Source organism: Neltuma alba, unplaced genomic scaffold (genome assembly GCF_004799145.2).
Source record: "Neltuma alba isolate B1F8T4 unplaced genomic scaffold, ASM479914v2 tig00011322_pilon, whole genome shotgun sequence".
Lineage (NCBI taxonomy): Eukaryota > Viridiplantae > Streptophyta > Magnoliopsida > Fabales > Fabaceae > Neltuma > Neltuma alba.
Window position 1 is genome coordinate 107,578 of NW_021636029.1, and position 23,891 is coordinate 131,468.

General features: G+C 32.8%; 1 protein-coding gene across 3 annotated transcripts; it reads left to right on the top strand.

Moving 5' to 3' along the window:
- Nucleotides 1-2,956: 2,956 nt before the first annotated feature.
- On the top strand, nt 2,957-10,794 carry LOC114711913 (uncharacterized). Of its 3 annotated transcripts, XM_028896343.1 has the most exons (11): nt 2,959-3,325; nt 4,615-4,658; nt 4,760-4,892; nt 5,188-5,311; nt 5,718-6,148; nt 6,248-6,316; nt 6,965-7,298; nt 7,615-7,882; nt 8,650-8,742; nt 9,019-9,462; nt 9,822-10,794. In XM_028896343.1, exons 1-11 carry the CDS (start codon nt 3,148-3,150, stop codon nt 10,167-10,169), a joined length of 2,466 nt encoding a protein of 821 aa, XP_028752176.1. In that variant the 5' UTR covers nt 2,959-3,147; the 3' UTR covers nt 10,170-10,794. The 3 variants fall into 3 exon arrangements, with proteins under 3 accessions (XP_028752175.1, XP_028752177.1, XP_028752176.1); XM_028896342.1 differs by having other exon boundaries at nt 2,957-3,325; nt 5,718-6,316; XM_028896344.1 differs by having other exon boundaries at nt 2,958-3,325; nt 4,747-4,892; nt 5,718-6,316.
- Nucleotides 10,795-23,891: the final 13,097 nt, after the last annotated feature.

Sequence of the window (23,891 nt, forward strand, 5' to 3'; positions counted from 1 at the left end):
TTAGTTGTAATTAATAACAAAACACCTGACTATGAAAAAGTGAGTAGTTATTCGTTACACGAATCTAGGTAACACTTAAACCCTTATGGTGATTCCTTAAATCATTGTAGTGAATGAATGCAAATGAGGGTAAAGTTGTCAATTCCTCTTAATTTGACAAATGACACATTGGGTCACTGACCCATTCTGTCATTTCTGAAATTCCAGGACCCAATCTGGAATTTCCCATATTCCAAGAACTTTTTTTGGGATTTTTCCTATTTTTTTACTTGTTGGAAGGGATTTGGACTGTTTTGTTCTTCTCTTTTAATATGCAAATTTGATTATATGTGTGTAAAATTGCATAATTATCGAAGGGTTAAAATAAATATTATAAAAATAATCTTATAGATAATATCAAATTTAAAATCTATTATGTAAGCTAAAAACTAGGTTACACGACTAAGAGAAGGATGTGGCCTAAATTAATGGTCTCGAGTTAAAGCACTAAGCATACAATTTTTCTGGGGGAAAAATAAAAAAATTAAAAATTTCAAATAAACTACCGGCATTATCAATAAGTTAGGTTTTGTAAAAGAGACTAGTCTCTCATAATATAATATTCTAAGGTTAGAATCCCATGATAGATGCACTTATTAAAAAACAAAGTTACAAAGTGTCTATTAAAAATAGGGTTAATACAAATTTTAGTCCCCTAAATTTAGGTCTATTTTGATACTAGTTTGTAGAATTTCAAACATGTGATATTGGTTTATGAAATTATGTCCGTTTCATACTGTTGGTTATTAGCTTCTTGACACTGTTAAATTCTTATGAGATGACATTAACGCTGATAAATTGATGAGGTGGGCACATAGGGCGCTCATATGTGTCTTGATGACCTGTACGTATTAAAGTTGAAAGGAAAAAAAAAAAAACCACCAAAAGATGCTAAATGCACTGACAATAGAGCCAAACACACCCACGCGCACAGATGCTTGAAGAAAAAACATAAGGGAAAGGGCTAAGTCAAGAGGACTCCCTTGGTGCTGGTGATTACTAACGTGGCCGTCGTCAAACGAGTGGGTTAACCAACGGCTATCGTGGGAAGAAGTTGTACGAGTAATTTTTGTTTACTTCTCTCCCTTGAAAGGTGACGAAGATTCCGTAAACCGTTGTTTAGCATTGTGTTCGAACCATTTGTGTTGAAAGGTAAGTGCTACAATTTTCAAAGAAAGATGAGCCTGTAAATAATATTGATTGAAAGTTCCCTCGTCTTCATCTGGCATCCTGTTCGAAAAAGTCATCACATTAGGGTTATATTCTGCATTTGAGTTTAACCGAGTAAATATTTCATTTTAAATGCTTCTGTGGTCAGTTTTTGCGGGTGCTCTGTTTTGATTTGTTTGTTGAACCCATTGGTATGAGGTTTAAGAAACTGTGTATATGATTTCTCTGTGTTGCTGTTTGTTCAAGTGATTTCGTCTGTGGGTATAATGTTGTTCCTGAACAATGGGTATGGCTCTTACTTTGTTTAAATTGTGTTCTGTTTTTTAACACCATATCTAAGCAAGCTTTCCTCTCTTATTCGCTCAAGCCACCCCAGATATACAGAGAGTTGCCTCATGTATTATGCAAAGAACTACGTTTCAACTACGTTTCAAGTGCTTTAAGACTGAGTCAAAGGTCAGTAATGTCGTAATCATTCTCGTCCTTGTCCGTAGCTGTAGAGGCAGAACAAAAAGAGCTGATGGAGTTTATACTCTCCAGTCTATCCCCGAAGAAGAGCCCTGGGTCCTCTACAACAACTAGGCATCTTTTTGTATTATTGCGAATGACCAATATATTGGATGTTTCCAAATCCGGCAAAGATGCACTTGAGAAGAAGATAGGATTGCAGCTCGAAGGAGCCACACTAGGTGATCTTCTCATACTGAGCTATTCCTACCTTAATAAAACAATCTACAAAGTAAATTATATGTAGAGAATTCTGACCTATTTCTTGACTGGTTTAAAAGAAAGAAACACTGCTGTAATGGATGGTGACGACGGTGTCACCATATTGCCAGCGTAAATGGTTGTTGGGACGCTTCTACAAATAAAGAATGACAATGAATAATATGAGGCACCTAAAACTAGTCTGCAACAAAATTCCATACGCTACAAAACAATGTTTTAATAAGATGTGGAAATGCCTCTTTTTTTTTTTAATGCCAAAACATGGGAGGTCGTCCTTCATTTTTCATTCATATAACGGTGTTAATGCCATCTCATCTCAGAAGAATTTAAAAGTTTCAAGAGGCCAAGGACCAATAGTTTGAAATAGATATAATTTCAGAGTCCAATACCACGTGTTTGAAATTTCAGGAACCAATACTAAAATAGGTCTAAATTTGAGGGACCAAAATTTACATTAACTCTTAAAAATACCATGTTATTTGTAGATACAATCTCTTGTTTCCTTTTTTGCCAACAATAAAAAATTCTCTTATAAATAGCATTCAAGGGAGTAACAAGTTAAACGCTTTTATTGATACTCACACCGGCAAAAATTATGGACATAATAATTACAGTTAAATGCTGGCAAAAAAATAATTACAATTAAATCTTGGCAAAAAAATAATTACAATTAAGTGAGCAAAATTATCAACTTTATAAATTGTTTCAATTTTTTTTTATCTTTTCCTTTATTCGCGTGGAAGGATATACTAAAATGTGGTAGATACCAAATGTATATACCATAAAATTCCAAATTTGCTATCTCCGAACTCCGAAGGGATTCGCGGGGTAAGATTCACATGTACTTTTGTTTAGATCATGGGCCAGTTCTTAGCAAATCCTTCACTTTTTGTTACTCACTCAGTTCATGAATGGAAAAAGCAATGGCATTTTCGTGGTTTCGATGAAACCCCGAGGGCATATTAACTTATTAAACACGAGACTTTCCCTCGATAGTCTCTGAGAGGTAAACCGGTTTCAAAACCCTCGTCCCTCTTCGCTCCCAAACCCCTTCTCTTCCATTCTGAAGCCGCTTTCCAGTCTTTGGCCTTCGAATGCGAACCCTACCCATTTCTTCTTTCTTATCTATATTATCTTCTTCGGTTTCAAGGTTTGATTTTTAGCTAGGCGCCTAGTTTTTTACTCTAGGTTTTCGCAGTATTGCCTGCTATGGTGTCTAGCTCCAGAATGGATAGTAGCACACCACCAGCTTTTTCTGCCAGACTGCGCAAAACCATCCAATCCATTAAAGAAATTGTGGGTAACCATTCTGATGCTGATATTTATGTGGCCCTTAAGGAGGCCAACATGGATCCTAATGAAACCACGCAGAAACTGCTCAACCAAGGTGGGCACGATGATTTTGGCTGAGCTTTCAAGTGGTTTGTCTTTCATTAATATTTTAGGTCAATGAGGGTCTTTTTTGTTTGTTTGTTTACCTTAGTTTTCTGGACTGACGGGTTTTTGGGGTTATCAAGTAGTACTTTAATGGATACAGGGGCTGTCGTGTTTAAAAAACATTCATATATCAGCCACATTTTCCAATCGAAGTTAGCGACGCAACAACTATTATCTGACAGTTATATAATGCCGTGGAGTTTGATCTTTCGGTATCTGACATCCTTTTGTTGTGGCGAAGTATTTCTTTTGCAAAAGCAATGTTCTTTGATTGCTCATTATTGTACATATGTGAATGTTTATATATATGTAACTTAGTCTGGGCGCTGAAATTGCCTATGCATTATCCTCTTTAAGTAATGATTGATCGTTTGCTCACAATTCTTCCCTTCTAAAAACTTGATAAGGAAAGGATAGAATCCTCTGTAACCTAGCATGTGTTTGATGTGATTGAATTTTTGAACTTCAAGCCTTTGATTTTATCATTAATATGCTGCTTTAAGTTATATTACGTTTGTGAGGTAAAAAATCATTGACTTCTATTGCTTAAATTTCCCAGTATGCTATATGAACCTTTTGAAAGACATTTGTATATTGCATTTTATCTTGTTCATGCCAACAGACATGTAAGTTAATACTTATACCTCCCTGCGCTGCAGCCTGGATATCCCTGTTGGTCTAAGCTTGTTTTCAATAATCACTATAAGATGTCGTCACGCTTTTACATTCTTATGGATGGGGAAGACCAAAAGTAATTGTTGAATTTGTATAAAAGTTTCAGGTTGATCAGTATTGAAGTTTGAAATAGTATAATATTTCTAGTGATTCATTTATGCGTATATACCAATAGGTATAATTATGTGGGGCTGTTTTGTTTCGTAATTGTAAGTGAACTAGGTTTCCATTATGTTACTATGAGGTCTGGGTGTTATGGCATTTAATGCAATTTGTTCGTGGTTATATAATTCTTACCAGTATTCATACAAAGTTATGATCGTGAGTAGCTTGTGCTACACTAGTTCTGCTCTGTATCAATTTATGTATCTCATTGTAACTGTTTCTTATAACACTGGACACCTGTTCTTAACATTTTTTATAACACTGCACTTGTTATGTCATATGTGCCTCTTCCTATTTATTCAAGTTGTTTTTTGATTATGACTTGGAGTAATAATTGATTGAAAGAAATTAAAAGTTGATATTTTGTTGTCTGAAGTACATTGTGACTTAATTGTTCAGATACATTCCATGAAGTGAAGAGAAGAAGAGACAGAAAGAAAGAGGTATAACCTCCTCTACCTATTTTTGCTTCTTACTATATTAGGATGCACAGTAGAGAGTATGGTTCTTGATGAATAGTTTATTGAAAAGAATTTATTTGCAGCCTCAAAGTGTTGGATTCAAGGCTACATCTGAACCACAAAGACGTACTGATGACATTGGTCGCAGAATGAAGTCTCATGCTCCTCCTGAACGTGGTGCTCGTAGAATAAACTATTCTCGAAATACTTTACCTGGTAATCTTCATATTTCACTTTTTGGGAGGTAATCATCATTCTATCTGAGTTCATAGAACATGCATGGAAATGTGAGTGTTTCTGAAGTTTTGTAGGCTAAAATCTAATGAGTTAGTTAAATATTTTTATTATGTATCACTGAGTTTCATTGCATATTTTGTGTATATAATCTCCCGCGGCAAATTTTCATCTTTATAACTTCTTAAATAAATAAGGGATCCTTGGTTATGTTATATCTGTGTGATCATTAGCATCAGTGTTCTAGCTGATGATTAAATGCCTACTAACTGTTCAGGCATCAGCAGAGAGTTTCGTGTTGTGAGAGACAATAGAGCAAATCATGTATATAAAGAAGTGAAGCCTCCTTCAGTTCAACTTTCAACATCCGCCAACAAGCAATTAAATTCATCCGAGAAAGGGTACATTTTAATATTAAATGGGCTGGATTATGTTGTTTAACTGTCTTGATTGCCTATCTGATTTTATTAATAATGCATAAATGAATCCCTTGCCTTGCGCATGGCAATTATGTCTGGTTTACGATTTTTGATGTCCGGAGCTACGTCTCTGCTTGTGGTGTCACCTCAGTTGTGAGGAAAATTTTTACCAAAGAAAGGTCTTTTGAAGAAAGACTACAACAATGTTTTTCATGGGCTGTATTTAACAGTGGATTACTGTCTTGAACTGCTTTTAATTAACTATTATATCACTAAATGTCTAGATGCCAATATTCTTTTATCCTTTTCTGATGTATCCATTTGCCCACATGATTTCACTTTATAAGGAAGTTATTTGTGCCTTAATTCTGTATTATATTTTTGACAGCTCATCAGCAGATTCCAGCAATCGAAAGTCATATGTTGCTAGAAAGTCATCTCAGGTTCCAAATGGTCCTTCTGATTCACATACTCGATACTCAGATGATGCTGTTTCTAATGCCATTGACAGACAAGGTTCATCTGAGGAGAAGCAAGGTATGACTCCAAATACAGCACTGCAGTCGCAACCAGTTAAGCCCAGCAATGTCCATCAAAATTCTGTGACAGTGGCATCAGCTAGTTCTGCTGTTGGAGTATATTCCTCTTCCACAGATCCAGTTCATGTTCCTTCTCCTGATTCCAGAGCATCAGGTGCTGTTGGAGCTATTGGGCGTGAAGTAGGGGTTGTTGGTGTTCGGCGACATTCTTCAGACAACTCATTGAAACAATCATCTGTTCCTAGTAGTTCTTTTGCTAATTCACTTGTGGGAAAAGATGGTACCTCTACAAATTCATTTCAATCATTTAATACTATCTCAAAGACTGAACAGTTTAGTGAAACTAATGTAATTGAACCTTCATTCCCCGGCATGCCAGTTAGCAGATCATTCTTGAACAATCAGTATAACAATAGGCAACATCAGCAATCTGTGGGGCATCAGAGAGGTATATTTCTGTTTGGAGCAACCATGTCATGGTGCCCATTCTATTGTGATTGTGACTTTTTTTTAATGGGAAAGATCTTCAAGAGATCGCTTTGTTAGATTGTTAGAATGCTTCTGAATTGTAAATTTCTTCTATTTTGGAGTGGGGCTTGTGGTTTTGTGATGTGATTGTACTCACAAATAATCAATAATTATGGATTATCAATGAAGGCTTGGAGTTTAGTGACTTTTCATCTCTTTGCAATGTTATCTGAGAATTTGGAGTCTAGTTTTTGTGTAGGTTTCGCAATGATTTCTTGTGATTTACTTACAATAGGACTTATTGGCCTTGGGAGATTGCCATCTATTACGAATATGATATATTCAGTGAAAAAGTTGTGATTTTTATTGTTGTTTCAGTTGCTTTTATAGCTGATTCTTTGGTTACTGTCCTACATCACTCCAGTTTATCTACTGATTGTTATTGCTTTTAATTTGTTTGTACATGTTATTTGTTGCCTTTTGTTCACTCTCTTCTATGAGATGGTTTTTATATTTATTACGGATGTATCCTTACCATTTCATTTTTACTGTTTGTTCTAAATGTTTAATTTAATATGAGATCCCAGGATATGCATCTGATTTGTATTAGTTTTGAGTTTTAATGCAGTATCACAGCACAATAAAGAGTGGAAACCCAAGTCAAGCCAAAAACTAAATGTTAGCAGTCCTGGAGTGATTGGAGCACCTAAAAAGCCAGCCTCACCTGCTGAAAAATCTGAAGATATAGAATCAGACATGGCAAAGCTTAATGATAAACTTTCACAAGTAAATATATTTGAGAACCAAAATGTGATCATAGCAAAGCACATTCGTGTTCCAGAGACTGATCGTTGTCAGTTGACTTTTGGGACCATTGGGAGCGGAGTTGATTCTTCTAGGCATCAATCTGATTGCCAACCGGTAGGAACTGCTGAAAAATCAAATGAGGAGCCTGTAGCAAGGTTTGATCTTTTGTCATTGGATAGCTTTATAATTAATCTCATCATTCTGGTGTGTTGAAAGGACACTTTGTCGGAGAGCTGTAGATTGGGATTTGTGAAGCATGAGATTGAGTCTTCATGTTGTTATTGTGCTATATTGTGGTTGAGAAAAAAGATTTTGGGAGATGCATGTCAACTAAGAAAACAAGTAATAAAATTGAAGAATCTTTGGGTGGATGAGATTTTATCTTGATAAATAGTGGGAAAACATGCACAAATGAATTTGTCTATGCATTTCCCATGGCTAGTCATGATGTGGTTTGACTTGTGATCTCAGCTTGTCAGTACCAGAGCCAGAGCTGAGCAGCGATGTTTCTGGAAGCAAGCAGTTGGAATTACAGGATGACCTCATTCAAAGCACTGGGTCTGACTCACCAGCGTCTGCTGCTGCTGCTGAGCAACAATTACCAGACAACAAGGAATCTCCAAGACCTCACAATCTTGACAATTATGCGGATATTGGGTTGGTACAAGATAATAGATTGTCATATGCACCTTCAGAATTGCAGCGGCAGCAGGATTCACATGATATGCCGGGCTTCTCAGTGAGTGTTTTCTTTCTCTCTCTCTCTGATTGGTCAATGAAATTCCCTGTAGTGTTGTATTTAAAGTTATCAATTATTAATTGTCTGCGACAAGGGGTCTGTGCTTGACACATGATACGTCTATTTATGTTGTGTGGAACTAGTTCAATATTAGAACTTGTGATTTTTGCACATTGGTTTTGAATGTGACTAGGAAGCCTTCAATATTAAGACTTCTTCGAGTAAATGCTGGTGGGCCTTTTCTTTTCCTTTTCTTTTCCCTTCCCCTTTTGGTATCTTTGTTGCACTGTATTATATTTTCTATTATAGTTATAAAGTCTAGAATTAAATCTTGTGGAAAATTTGTTATGAAGCATGTTTCTAAGATTACTTTGGCAAACGTACTGGAGGAGAAATGATGACTATTATAGGGAAAGACATTAAAATTGTAAACATGGGAGAAAATTGCAAGCACTGAATTTTGATTAAATTAGAAAATTAATGTATTTAGACTATTAGAATTGTGTGGTACCTAACACAAACCGATGGACAGATTCATGTCATTTGGAAAAAGGTGAAAGATCAGGAATAAATCTGCAAGATATAATGAGCTTGTGCTGCGTTGAAATGATATTTAGTGGCCTAAGAATGGCAATCTTATGTTCTTTACTATAACTGGTGTCTGTCCAGTAACTAAGCACTGTTCGTGGATAAAACATCTGCGTTATGATGTAACAAATATCTGCATGCTGTTTTGCTTGCATTCTCACTAGTGACTTCGCAAACAGGCATATGATCCACCGACTGGGTATGACATACCCTATTTGAGACAGACAACAGATGAAACTGTACGAGGCCAGGGTCTGCCATCTGCTCAGGAGGTATGCTTGAATTATAAGAGCACGGGTTTTTAGTTTTGGAAAAAAGTAGGGATGTTTCTCTAATCTCTATATTTCTGCGTTATATAAATGTTAGTTCAAGCTGGTCTTGTTTTGTGGTCTTGTGGATAATAACATGTTTTCATGCCTTCAGCTCCAACTGTTTGTGTGTTTTTCCCTCCTCATTCAATCCCAAGTGTTACTATATTTTGATCCTATTCACTTTTAGAGATTCATTCTTTAGCCATGACTTTGCTTAAATTTTTTGGATGATTGCAGGGTTATGGTTCTCATAATTCCAATAATATTTCTACCTCCACAATTCCGATGGTGCAACAACAACCTCCCGTGGCACAGATATATCCGCAAGTTCACGTTTCGCATTTCTCTAATCTTATGCCATATCGTCAGTTTCTATCTCCAGTATACGTTCCACCAATGCCTATGCCTGGATATTCAAGCAATCCTCCTTACCCACATCCATCGAACGGCAGCAGTTACTTGTTGATGCCTGGAGGTGGTTCTCATCTTAATGCCAACAGCATTAAATACGGGGTTCAGCAATTCAAACCTGTTCCTTCTGGCAGCCCTACTGGGTTTGGCAATTTTACAAACCCAACTGGATATGCCATGAATGCCCCTGGTATGGTTGGAGGTGCAACTGCTCTAGAAGATTCATCTCGTATCAAATACAAAGATAATCTCTACGTCCCAAATCCTCAGGTAATGCACTTTTGTTTATTATCTTGACTTTTGCGTGAAAATGTTGTTGGGGTTGTCAATAGAGAAAATGCTAAACAAGATTGTCAGCAAGTTCTTACTGTCAATGCTTTTTAATGTTTACTCAACAAACCCTAATATCTAATCACGATGAAGTTATGGACTTGTGGTTCTCGATAATCTTGCCCGTTACTTTTTATATCTCTCCCTTGTCCAGTTCAGGATCTTGTTCAATTGTCAATTAAAGATGTCGTCCTTCTCCTAACATTTGAATCTTGACCGTGACAATTTTATTTCGAATATGGCAATAGTGGCCTTTTCTTTGGGACTATAATTCAGTAGTCATTTTTTGCGTTTCACAGGCTGAGACATCAGAAATCTGGATACAGAATCCAAGGGAGCTTCCCAGCATGCAATCTCCTCAATACTACAACATGCCGGGGCAAACACCGCATCATGCGGCTTATATGCCGTCTCAAGCCAGCCACGCCTCCTTCAATGGAGCAGCAACACAATCGTCGCACATGCAGTTTCCTGGCATGTACCATGCTTCTCCGCAGCCTGCTGCCATGCCTAGTCCTCATCACCATTTAGGACCTGCTATAGGCAACAATGTTGGAGTGGGAGTGGCTGCAGCCGCACCGGGGGCTCAGGTTGGTGCATATCAGCAACCCCAAATCGGTCACCTCAATTGGACGACAAGTTTCTGAAAGGAGAGAAGGAAAAAGGAAAAAAAGAAAGAAATGGGAATCCTAACCCTTTCCGTGTAAGGGGCTGAAGTAGATAGAGAAAAAAACGGCAGGGTATTACTGAAATTTTTTCCGCCGCATCATGATGCATTCATTGATCTTGTCCATCTGCGGTGGCTCTGGAATTGTTGAGTTTGACTTGGGAAAGTAAAGTTTTAAATATTCTCAAGTGCCCATGCCTTCAGACGAAAAAACAAGAGAAAGTAACCATGCCTTCGAAGAACTCCCTCAAATTCCTGGCGTAAAATGCTTCACAAAATCGAATAAGTCCTTACGGTCAACAAAGATGAATTAATGCTGTTATGGGTAGCGGCTTGAGTGTTGACTGTGAGTGCCCGTTTCTATATCATAATTACTGTCTTTAAAAAATGTCTGCTATTTAAAAGGTATTTGTAATTATGAAAACCTTAGGTTTTGCAAACAGCAATTTTTATGTAATCAGTTCCTCTCTGCCCAAGAAAAATGGGAAAAGGAGGCAAACAAGCATTGGACCCCAGTCGGTTGGAAGTTTAGAAGGTGAAATAAAACAATTAAAGCTACAGACATCAACAGATCAAAGATGTAAATAAAATCAAACTCTTAGTCTCCCACTCATCCAATGAATCATAAGGCTATTTAGCTTTGTTGTCAATATTCTGAAAAAGGTTAGACCCTGCTGGGTTTGTTCAAGAGCCTGCCCCAAAAGAAAGAGAAATAAAGCAGATGGTATAAGAGGCTTTATTAGAGAGAGAAGAGCAGCTTTATTGGGGCACTTGAGAAGAAGCTTTGTTGTGCATTGGGATCGGTGTAGCTTTTTCTTTTTTTGCATAGTTTTTAATATTTTATTAAATTAATAATAATGAGAGTAGGGATCTGATCTGAATCTGATCATTCTCTTTAAAAAGTTTTCAAGTCCCAATCCCAATTCACCCCCACGCCGACTGCTCAATGCTCCTCGTATCAAAACTTCAGTCGGCAGCATAACGTTTTCCTACACACATCATTTGTGTCTTTGTAAAACCGCAGATAAGATTCTAACGTTATCAGATTTAATTGAGAGTGATAATTTTAATAAGAATTTTTTATGCACAAAGTTCTAATCTTGTCTTACTCTATAAAAACTGGAACTCTTTACAATGAGTAGCATTTTTATACTTTTAACCGTCAATAATCACAGTTCATTCTTTACCATTTAATCGATCCTGACAAAATCAAGACTATAAGCAATTGAATTTTTTTCGTTGGTGGGGATCATCTCTCTTTATATGCAGGTATTCAGTGAGTATGGTTAGGTTAAAATGATATTTATGCTCTCCTCTATCTATCTTAATTCTCAATGCACTACAAGGACCAAGGTGCGTGTGTGTATATATCTGCCTTTTTATCATTCCTCTAGCTCTCGTTAAAAGTCGGGGTTTTGTAGTACAGTGATGTGAATCGTCTTTATTTAAGTCTTTTTTAAATATGAAGTTGCAAGTTTGAATCTTCTGTAAACGATGATATGAGTGCGTGAGTTATGATTTGGAAAAAAAAAAAAAAACTCTTGTTGGTAATGCAAAGGTAATTAATTAGTATGAACTTGTTTGATATTTGGCAATTACTCTTCCGGTTCTTAGTAAAAGACCTAATTATTGAGTTGGTTTTGATTCTAAATATGAAACTTATTTATCATATTTATCAATTTTCTCTAAATTACCTCTATATATACTCCCTCAACCATAATCAAGTAGAAGAGGAAGGGGGTATTAAGAAAGATGATTATGGTATTTTAGGAAAAACGTGTCACATTTCTTGTAATTAATTAATTTACCTAATTTCCTTAATCTAATCAAATTAGTTAAATGGGTTTTATATTAAAGACCGGAGGAGTATTTTTTTTGTGGCATCTCCAATATCTTGTTTATTTTAAAATGCTATTTCAGAATGGACAGAATTTCCCGAATAATTTCTTAACGTTCAAAATTGGGCAATAAGCCTCCTGAGCTTTTCATATTACACACTATCTTAATTATAAAACCTAATTTATAGACTATAAATGAGGTCTTATAATTAAAACCTGAGGTAATTTATGATTTGTCTATCGTGGGCTATGCCATTCGAATTACATTGCTTAAAGTTTTAAGATAATTTTTGGTATATGATTCCATGTTTAAACTATTTCGACTTGCACAATTCCAAAAATTTCGAGAATTCACTTGAGTTCTAAGCATAAAAGAATTTTATACTTAGGCATACAATCACAGTCCACAAGTTTTGTGGCATTAAGTAATCATAAAAAATAGAAATTCACATATATTAAAGTTTTATTTTTTTTATGGACAAAATTTACGTCCATTTGCTTATTTTCATTAAATCTAAGATCTCCAATCAAATCTTAGCATATAGACTTTTCTTCATAATAAAGTTCACAATGATAACATTTCAAGGTTCTGTTGAACCATTATTAATATTAAAAATCACACATAGATTTGATTAGAGATTTCAACCTAACAATTATAAGTAAATGGACGTAAGTTTTATTCTTTCTTTGTTACTTATACTACACATAAATTATAAAGTTTGTATGAAATAAATCTAGACACCTCATATATTTTCATATTCTGATGACATTTAATTTAACTTGTATATATATACAACAAACAAGAAGGACAAAAGATGCGATCCCACAAATCAGAAGATTGATTTTTCGAAAAAGTCACTACTCTAAGTATATTATCACGATTTTTAATGGGAAAAATTTCAATTAAGGACCATTATAGTAAATTTATTTCAAACAATTTTCAAAACAATCTGAAATTTACTGTAGGAATAAGGGAGAAAAGTGAAATTAATTGGAAAAAAAAGACAAAATGCCCTAATTAACTGTTGCTCCTAAAATTGAATAGAAGAGGACCAAAAATTAGGAGAAAGTTTCATCCTACTCTTCCCCCTCTTACTCTGAAATCTCTCTCGCATGCTCTTCCCTTTCCCGTCTCAGAAGTTGCCATCTGTCTGCTAGTTGTGGTACTCTAAAAAGTTGCACAAGTAATCCAAAAAAAAAAAGACGTGTTCTTGTGGCAAATTCCCTAATTTCAGTTATAAATAGAAAATATAACAATTTGCTATGTCATCGCTTTCTTTTTAGTTGTGTCTTTATCTATTGAAGTAGTTTGGTAACAGCAACTGACTTCATATTCTAGAACTTGGTTCAGGTGTTTCTTCACTTGCCATGCTCTATGTTTCTGCACCATCCTTATCGATGACAAGAAAAATTCCAGAACATCAGGCTGTAAAATTACTAACTTTATTTGTAAATACACTAATTATTATTGTTAACATCCTAACTGTATATGTTTACAATAGGAATTTATGAACTAATAATAGAAATACAAATTTTCAGAACACTAAATAGCCATTTTCTTAGAAAACTCGAATTTACAAATTTACAATATAAATATATATTTTGACAACATTAAATTACCATTTCTCTGTACATTTAGCTTTCATATAACCTATTCAGGCAACAAGATTCTCAAGCTTATGCCAAACAAAATACCTATTATTACTATAATAAGCAACAATTAAATATCTCATAGAACTAAAACTTTTCATATTTGAGAAATAATAGATTTATTCAAGCCTAATAATAGATCCATATGCAAGTTTTGAGAATGAGAGAACCAGCACAACGGACAGCGATGAATCTCTTTTGGATGACTTTTATGATTTTTCAGAATGCCATAGCCAACAGATAGATGGTGAGTTTTGAGATGCGAAAGGGAAGAGTATGGGAGAGAGATTTCAGAGTGAAAGAGGAAAGAGTAGGATGAAACTTTCTCCTAATTTTCAGTCCTCTTCTATTCAATTTTAGGAGCAACAGCTAACAGGGGCATTTGCGTCTCTTTTTTTTGTCCAATTAATTTTACTTTCCCTTCTCAGTCCTGCAGTGAAGTTTCATATTGTTTTGGAGGCTGTTTGAAATAAATTTGCTGCAATAGTCCTTAATTGAAATTTTTCCTTTTCGACTTGGAATAAAACAAATGGAAACAAACTCAATTAAGAAAATGATAAAATATAATGTCTCCTCAATAGAAAGAAAACGAAGAGATCAACAAGACGAAAAAGAATACACATAAAAATTATTAGAGTTGTTGTGACCAATTCTATCCTTTGAATGAACAGGATACTTTGCTTTTCAAGACAAGATTCAAAAATCCAAATAAAATAGACAAAATTACCTACTTCATGGAATTTGACAATTGAGGGGTTCTACTTTTTGGTTTTGGAAGTTTAGAGTATGTTTTTTCTTTCATTCATTTTAAAAAGAAAGCAAAAACAATTGGCGTGATTTTAACAAGTTATTAATTATAAATTAACTAATTAATTTTTTTCAAATATTAATAATTATGGTAAAAAAAGTAATATCCATTAAAAAACATAAAAAAGCATATGATAATAAATATGACACTTAATTTTAAAAAAATGCCGACCCCGCAGTTGCAAGGAAATAAATTTAATTTGTCCAATTTGGTTTTGATTTGTTAACCGAAAGAGAAAATTAAATAGACTTACAGACATATATAACTAGCTGAGAGTCTACGCTTTATATAAGTACTTTCTTCCGATATCAAGTCTCATCTATAATATAATTGATATCTTACAAGAAGAAAAAAATTATTTCAATTGTACTGGATCAAATACACTTCTTATAACTTATGAATATGCAAGGAACTCCTTATAAAATTATCTTCTACAGTGATATTAAATACAACAAAATCACAGTTTTAAATATTTATGACAATTACTTCATATGAAATAGGGGCAATCCCATTGAGTTTGATATAATGTAATGCCTCAATCATTGACTGGTCTATCTCTATCCATTTACTTTTGCTTCCTAATGATTAAAACCTAATATACACGGTTCATTTAACCATTAATTAGTTGTGCTCTTCTTCCATTAAATCTAGAGATAAAAAGTTATAAACAATTGAAGACAGCAAAAAAAAAAAAAAAAAGAAACTTGACTTTTTAACTAGAAGTGTATAACCCTAATATTGAATCATTCATGCAATAATAACTTAAGTCTCCATGCGAATACTTGAGTACTCTTGCATAATTTATCAAAATTCCAATGTCATATACAGGGAGACCTTAACTTTTAATTAGTTAAAAGTCTTACCTCATTTTCCAATTTGTGATTCAATATAAATGAATTATCAGTAGAGGAGAAAAATTCAATGACGACATAATAGCTTGAGTAGCTAATTTGATCAAGTTTTGCAAATAATCTCCCTTACAAAAAGTTTTGATTTTGAAGTGATCATGAAAATCGGCAAAAGCAATCTTTGATTTTCTGGGGCGTGACCCCCACGATTTTGAAAAGAAATTTGAGCAGACATTTCCAATGTCGAAGCATGGCCTGCCTAAATTTGGCTACTATGCCCATCCTCTTGCGGTGCTTGTATGTACCTATTGTCTTGTAGGCGCGACTTTCAGACTTGAATTAATTCGCTACCTATAATTTTTTGAAAAATTGCGTATGGTGAATTCCATTCAAAATAAATTAAAAAGATGTATTGAGTCGATGTGGAGTGAAGTAGAAAAGTTTCGTATGAAGTATAATTGAGCTTAAAAAAACCCAGACATATATGGGTATATATATAATAACTCGTAAAATCTTATTTTTAAGAATAAAATTTAGGTCGATTTGTTTATATTCCGCAAATGACTAAGTGCAATTTTTAATTTTGAATTGAATCTTGACAAACGTGATTTTTATTAATAATAATGGTGCAACAGAATTTTCAAATCTTATTCATGTTAATTTTTATCATTAAAAAAAGTGCAGATGCTAAGGTTTGATTGGAGAATTTAACCCAAAAAAAAAAAGGTTTGACTGGACAATTGGACCCAATGGATATAATAAGTGAAGCTAGGTTTTATCCCTTGTCTAAAATGAAAATTAGGAAAAAATCCCTCAATAAAAATTTTATAAGTAAGAATGACCTAAGTCATAGTATGGGTACTCCATTGGATAAAATTAGTAAAGTATCAGTAATTTCTGTAAATGAAAATTTATTCAGTTCTTCTCGCTGATCTTTAATAGGAACTCTTAATTTTTTCTTTTATATATATATATATATAGAGAGAGAGAGAGAGAGACATGTGATCGCATGGTATGGTAGAAGATGGATGTAATTTGTATGATACGTTAAAATGGATGCAAGCTTTTGAAAAAGGGAGAAGATTAATGATGATACGATCAAAGTTTCACATCCACTAACATGTACGTGGATGCCACTCAAAATTTGTCATTGTGTACTACACACAAGGTGGCCTCAAATCAAAGCGTGATGATAAACACACGCAACAAATCATGCAATCTCATCAATATGTCTCTTCTGTTTTTAGCAATTCAATTCGCACCCATTTAATTTCATAATGAAACCAAATATATATATATACAGAATCCGCAATGGAGATTTTAGTACGTTTAACTTGGTCAATTGGATACAAGTAGTTGTAAATAATCCTAATTTGTTCAGTATCGATGCTGTTTGGATTATTAGTTAAGATGTAATTATCTCATACCTTTTTAGGTATCTGTCATGATCTTAAAACGGAAACATAATTTTGCAGAAACTTGGGTACATGTAATCTCCTTGCAGATATCTTTGTTTCATAATGTTTATGTTGAAATGAATGTCATGCCATATGCTTATTGCTTTAATCAAATTCAACGACAAGCTGTATTATCGTGGGTCTATATCACTTTATTGGCTTCTTCCAAGGATCAGGCTATGTACAGTTCGTTTCTTTCATGAGCTACAAAACAAAACCATATAGTCTGTTATAAGTGGGGAAACTCTTTTGCCTGAATAGGTTAGTTTTTTGAGATTGAGTACTCCCTATTTTAAATTTATGTTCATAACAAATGTGCTTTTCTTGAGAACCTAGAGCCTAGTAGTGTTCATGGAAAGGGCCAACCATGGAAGATTCTGATCACCAGGAAGTGCCATGGTGCCAGGTTATGAGTTCTATATCGAAAAGCTTTTCGCAAGTATGGTGTGGTTTACAAGTTAGGGATTTTTTCTCTAGGCTAGTCTTTTGGAATTTGGGTTTTCTTTTAAACCTGTGTTCCTAACATGCTCCTTTAATTTAGTCCTTAAAAGTTAGTTAGTTAATAATTCACAAATACCAACAAAAAAAAAAGTTAAATTAATTATTTACAAAAAATGTACGTTGATTTTTTTTTAAATACTCCTTCTAAGAATTTACATTAAAACTAGCCGCATAATTTGAAAAACAAAATAAATTATGATCTTATATTTTATAAAGCCATTGACTAAAGTCTTATATTCAAGACAAAGAAGAGTAAAATTCTCAACCAGCTCTTGTACATTTAAGATAAAAAGAAGTAACAAGTTCCCATTATTATTATTACTAAGTGAAAGCACAGAATGCTATCATGATTAATATTGAAGAACCACTATTTTAAAAAAAAAACATAACGTATGGTGATGTTTTTCGGGTATGCCTGTATGGGTCACCCACACACACACACACACACACACGACGCAGTATTGTCCATGACCGTATATGGTGGAGAAGTGTCTAATCTTATTTAGTGGAATCGGTTACATAAAGTTGATGGAGATGGAGTATTTGTACCCTCGAAAGCCCATGGAATATTTCTTCGATACATCATTCTTTGAAGGGATGATGATCGTATGGGAATTATATATGATGAACATGGTTTTCCCCCCCTCTCATTTTCGTTTAATATTATATATTGTGACAATATTCTATGTACAACTGGTTCTTTGGTGCATGGAACGGTGTGATCGCTAATGATTTGAATGGAATCTTTCATTCCCCAGAAATTTTTCTTGTCACAAGAACCTTTTATCACTGAAACGAACTTTAGCCTTTTTCGTTAATTAAATTGGCCAAGTTGTCCTATGATATATCAAGAGTAATTTACATACGCACAGCTACTTAATTAATTTGGTCATTAATGTAAGAGCTGGTTGATTAATTTGGAAAGATTAACAAAAAAATAAAAAATGGATTATTACAATTTTTGATGCCTCAAGTTTGTTTCTATTTTGGCTTTTGGTTTTTGAAGTTTTTTTCCATTCAAAATACTGGTCCTATAATTCAATAAAAATTTGGCATTTTGTCTCTTGAGAGATTAAAGTCAAAATGAAAGCAAACTTGAAGGACTTAAGATTATATTAATATTAAAAATTAATAACTAGCAGTACCTCTGATATTTAATACTCATATGTATCATTAAAGTATATATGAGTTTATAAGTCAGATAAATTAATTTAAAAAAATGATAAATATAAATACTTTAAAGTAATTTATTTAGCTCCATTAATCTTTTTAAATTGATTAGGTCTTATATTAAGAATTAGAAGTAGTATTAGCATCACTTAATCCATGTGGAAGTGAATGTATCAATCTGTATGGATCTTTAAAGGTCATATATACAATCAGCTAAGAAAAAAAACTTTGTTTTCAAATTGGAAAAAATGGTGTGATGCCGCAAGTAAAGATTGGGAGATAATAAACACAATGATTTTTACAGAATAATGTTACTCCTAAAAAAGAGAGCCTTCCAATATAAATTGGCCACAAATTTGTACAGAATGATATGAATTGTCTAAATCAAATAATAATAACGGCCACCATATATCGATTGTGGGCTTCCCTTGTCAAAACGTATTACTCTAACTTAGTTACCAATATTACTCTAATAATTACTTCATTAGCTGCCAATCTCTATCGACTCTCTCTCTCTCTCTATTAATTAATTTTCATATGCTAGGGTTTATACTTGATAAGATTTGATCAATTATAATTAACGCACTCATATGATCCACATCTATGCTCGATATAATGAAGAATCAATTAATGCTCGAAGTGATAACGCACTTATACTTTACCATCAGTTCCTATCTTAAATGGTAATCTCTCATCTTGTTTGACAAGAAAAAAATTATTAAAAATCATTATTAACCCTGCCTATAAGTGCTTCATCCTCATACATATATATAGACGTAATTATTATTAATTAATATTTCTTACATGAAGCTAATCCAATGAAGCCTAAGAACCCTCGTGCGTCATCATGGCATGCCATGATTGTCATAGACACTTTCGGATCGATGTGCTATAACACACACACACACACACACGCATATATATATATATATATATATATCGTTATTATTATGAAATATAAACTTGAGGGCGAAGGAAAGAGATAAGGAGGAAGTCAAAAGAGGAGGAGTGGTAGAAGGCAATGGCTTTTATCTGAAGGTTAGACCTTAGAAGGTCAATAAATGGATCTCGTAATCTGGATTTAGTACTGTGATTGTTTTGTTGTGATCGATTTTCCTTGTTAGGGTTAACCAAATCTCTCACATATATTATTAATTTATTATTCCTTTTGTGCTTTGTTCGATATGGGTATGTGATTTCATAATCTCTTGTGCTCTTTCATGTGGCAGCTAATAAAACTCCATTAACATCAACGAGAACAATCATTGTGGAAATAAGCACATACATGCATCCAGTCCCTCTTTTTTTCTTTTTTCATTTATTCAAAAAATGCCTAGGTGAATTGAAATATGAAAAAGGAAAAGTTAATCATTTTGTCCATTTACTTTTACGTCAGTTACAACTTAATTTATAAAGTTTAACTCAATACAACTTAACTTCTAAAATTTAGCTGCTTAATTTATTGTTACTTTCTAAACTTTTACGATTTGACTACAATTAATCAGTCCTTGAAGGATTAGATTAGTTTTTTAAAAGTGTAAGAACTGGGTGTTTAATTAATGACTAAAACTTGAGAGATTGGGTTATAACTATAACTGAGTTGTTACCAAGTTGTAATTGTATAGACTAAATAATTCATTTTTTCTATATATACTAAATAAGAAAACTAAAGGTAGACTTTACAAGTCAAGAGTACTTGCATAATGGTTTTTATTATTGATTAGCAAGATTAAAAATGACAGAAAAATACCTCTTAAGTTTTAAAATGACAAATAAAGATTTTGACAATTTTTGACTTATTAAAAACTATTACAAGAGTAGTCAGTATGACTTATTTATCTTTTTAAATTTCAATATGTATTTTCTCTCATTTTCCCTTTTTCTCATTAGCACTACCTATTGTACTTCAGGCAAGTTACCTTCTAAAAGAGTTTTATGATTTAAAATAAATGTGACTATATATGTAAGTCACTCTGTGAGGGTTTGTCGGGGCATTATTTATTGCTTTATTATATTTTTGAAAAATGCCCTTTTTATATACTTTATATATATTTTGTCACAAAAAAAATATAATTAAAGAGGGAGGGGTCTCATAAGATGGAGGCATGGTTGAGTGACACGTGGAATAAAAATGGTTATTGATCTGGTTAATTGATAGAAACATGAATGGAGCAATTGGAGTTTCTGTTGTCATTACTGGCCAATTCATAAAGTTTTGAATTAACGCATGCCACGTCATAAAGTTTCTCAATTATGTATGCCCACTCTCTATTTTTTCATTATTGCCCTTTTTCCCCCTAGTGATGCCTCCCAATTTATTCCATCTCAAATTTTGTGTTCATTTGTTTATGTATTTTTGAGAAGATTTTTTCTCATGCCAACGAATTAAAAATTGAACTCTTTTCCAATTGGTAATAGATCTTTCATATTGATCCACTAAAACGGATAAATTTTAATATTTTAAGAAACAATTTATTTTGAACAAAAAAAATTAAGAAAAAGAATAATGTTTTAACAGTACATTAAGAATAATTTTAGTAAATTAAAAAGATCCGAGATGAGTGAGAGAATGTCAACCTTATCCTAATTAGTGATAAGAAGTCAAGTGATTCTAATGATAATAATACAGTGATTGGCTTTTAATAATAGTTCGGGTTGAGTGAAAATGATTAAATCTCCTTCATTATGCAAATTTTTGAAAATTTAAATTTAGAGAATTTTATCTCTCTGTTTTTTTTTCCTTTTTTTTTGTCAAGCTGGACTTTTTTTGATCTCTTAGTACTTAAATTTGACTTGACTCGAATTCAAATTCATTCACATTACTAAATATCGGGACTCAGGAGACACCAGAAGGAAAAATAATTTGCGGCAAAAGAATGGTAGCTTTAATTTAAAGAGAGAATTATAATGAAGTCCCAAATAAGAAAAACAATTAAAAAACAAGTCCTAGAAGTTATTATTCTCACTATAGGACTTGCATTATATGCTGTTGAGGTTGTTATTGAGACTTTTCGTAATTATTTCTTTTCTGTGGGATTTGATTGTAATTCCCTCTAATTTAAATGAGGTATTAGTTGATGACCGTATTCGTCATGGAGCTGTATTAGTTGACCGCACTAATAGTATTTTAATGCATCTATAATTAAAGGAAGAACTATAATGAGGTCCTCAAAAAAAAAAAAACAAAACAAGTTTCAGAAGTTGTCATTTCCTACCCTAAAACTTGTTATTATATGCTGCTTAATTTGTTATTGGGATTTTTAGTAATTATTTTCTTTTCTTGGAATCTGATTGTAATTCTCTCATAATTAAATATTTTTATTAGTAATATAATATATAATTATGAAATTAGTTTTTCGAATTGTAAAGCAAATATTATGAAATCTGAGAAAAAATAGGGTAATATATTTTATGCAATTGTTCCTTGACTAGTATATATCCCATGTAAATACAATCAATACAAATTTTTATTGCTAAAATCTAATATATACATATACATACATATATATAACTCTCCTAAACTGAACCATAGTTTTTAAAAATTCAAAATAATATTGTTTTGTTGTATTTTAAAATAGATAAAATGCTTTTCCTAAAAAAAGAAGCCTATACAATTTTAACAAAATTCAAGCAACACTGTGTAAGTAACTCCTTGCTGTTTTTGTTTTTAGAGAATGTTCATGTAAATTTTGAAAATATAAAAGTTCAAAACACACACACACACATAAGGAAAGCCTATGAGATACAAGTAAAATTCATAAAGTAGTCATCCGTATATATATATATTTTTAAAAACATTATCATATGTGTAATTTATTCTGGATAGGTTCTTCTCCAACAACATACGAGAAGTAAATATGAAATGCAGTGAATGACTAATCAAAATCTCGTGTGTGTGTGTGTAAAATAATTGAATAATAAATTTCTAGGCTAAAATGTTTATAAGTAATTTTCTAACACAATAATGCTATATCCTTCTTTTTCCTAAATAACTACATCCATATAAAATAAATGCTTTCTTACCAATGTCATTCTTCATTTCCCTGCTTTCCATTTCCTAATTCCACTATTCAGTACTTTCATTCCCCCCAACTTCTCTATTGCCTAACTTGTCTTTGTACAATAAAAAGTCAAGAAATCATAATCTTTTTTTTTTCTCCTTCCCCCTAAATTTTCAAAATTAAATTTTGACTTTTTTGTACTGCACACTGTAGCTAAAAGTGAAGTTGTTTCATAGTATTATTGTTGTTTGTGGAAATGTCAACATGAAGAAATATACCATGCCAAGGTTAAGGATTGAAGGGAAAATAACTTGAAAGGTTTTTCTTTATGAAATTTATTGTTTAAAATTATGTAAAATTTGTTAAAAGATTCGGATGAATGTGTGAAACTCTTTTTTTTTTTTTTAGTTTTATATATCTTATTTTCAATTCAATTACATATAAAATGGAAAAAATTTACAAATAGCTTTTGGACAATAAAATTTATAATAGGGGGAATTTTCAGTAATGTACTTATATTGTTAATTTCTTGGCGCGTACTGAACTAAATGAAATACTACCTCCGATTCTAATTATAAGATTTCGTTTATGATTTATAAATAAAATTTTATAATTAGGACCGAAGGTAGTATCACATAAAAACATGAGTAATGAAGGTACTGTTGATGATGTAAACATTTGGAACATTAAATTAATTAACAGATCAATAAACTCATGAAGCATAAGTGGAATCTTCCTTGCAGGATGATTGAAGGCCCCATGGGGCATGAGAATTAAGCGTGGAAATTCAATTTTGAAAAAAAGAAAAGAAAAATTAATTAATGTAATTGAAAAGAAAAACAAAACAAAACATATGGACCCATGCCAAAATAGGTTGTGCTGTTAAGATCAATATCTGCTTTGCATGGTCCTACACACTAATAAATTTCCTTTCTTTTCTTATAAAAGAAAAAGTAAGGATCTAATGTCACTTCATTGCAGAGCAGAGATTATACATAAGAAGCTAAATCCAAGCCAAATTATAATTAAATGCTCACAATTTATATTAACAATAATTAAAAATTTGAAAATTACCACTTTTAAGAGATTACAAAAGTAAATTATGGCTGACATATTTTTAATTTTATTATTCATGCTTTCAAAATTAAAGTCAAAGATTAATTAATATGAATCATAATTTTAAGAAAAATAATTCTTGAATGTTAAACTATTGTTAATGTTAATACAAATCGTGTATTTAATTATTGTCTAATAAATCAGCGAGTTAGAGAATCTAATCAGCATTAAAATTAAACAAGAGAATTCCACATCATCATTAACAGCCTGGATGCCTCTAATACATCTCCCTCAACCCTTTATAAGAGCATTCAAAAGAGAACACTCTCAAGAACACCTCTCTCTCTCTCTCTCTCTCTCAATCATCCTTTGT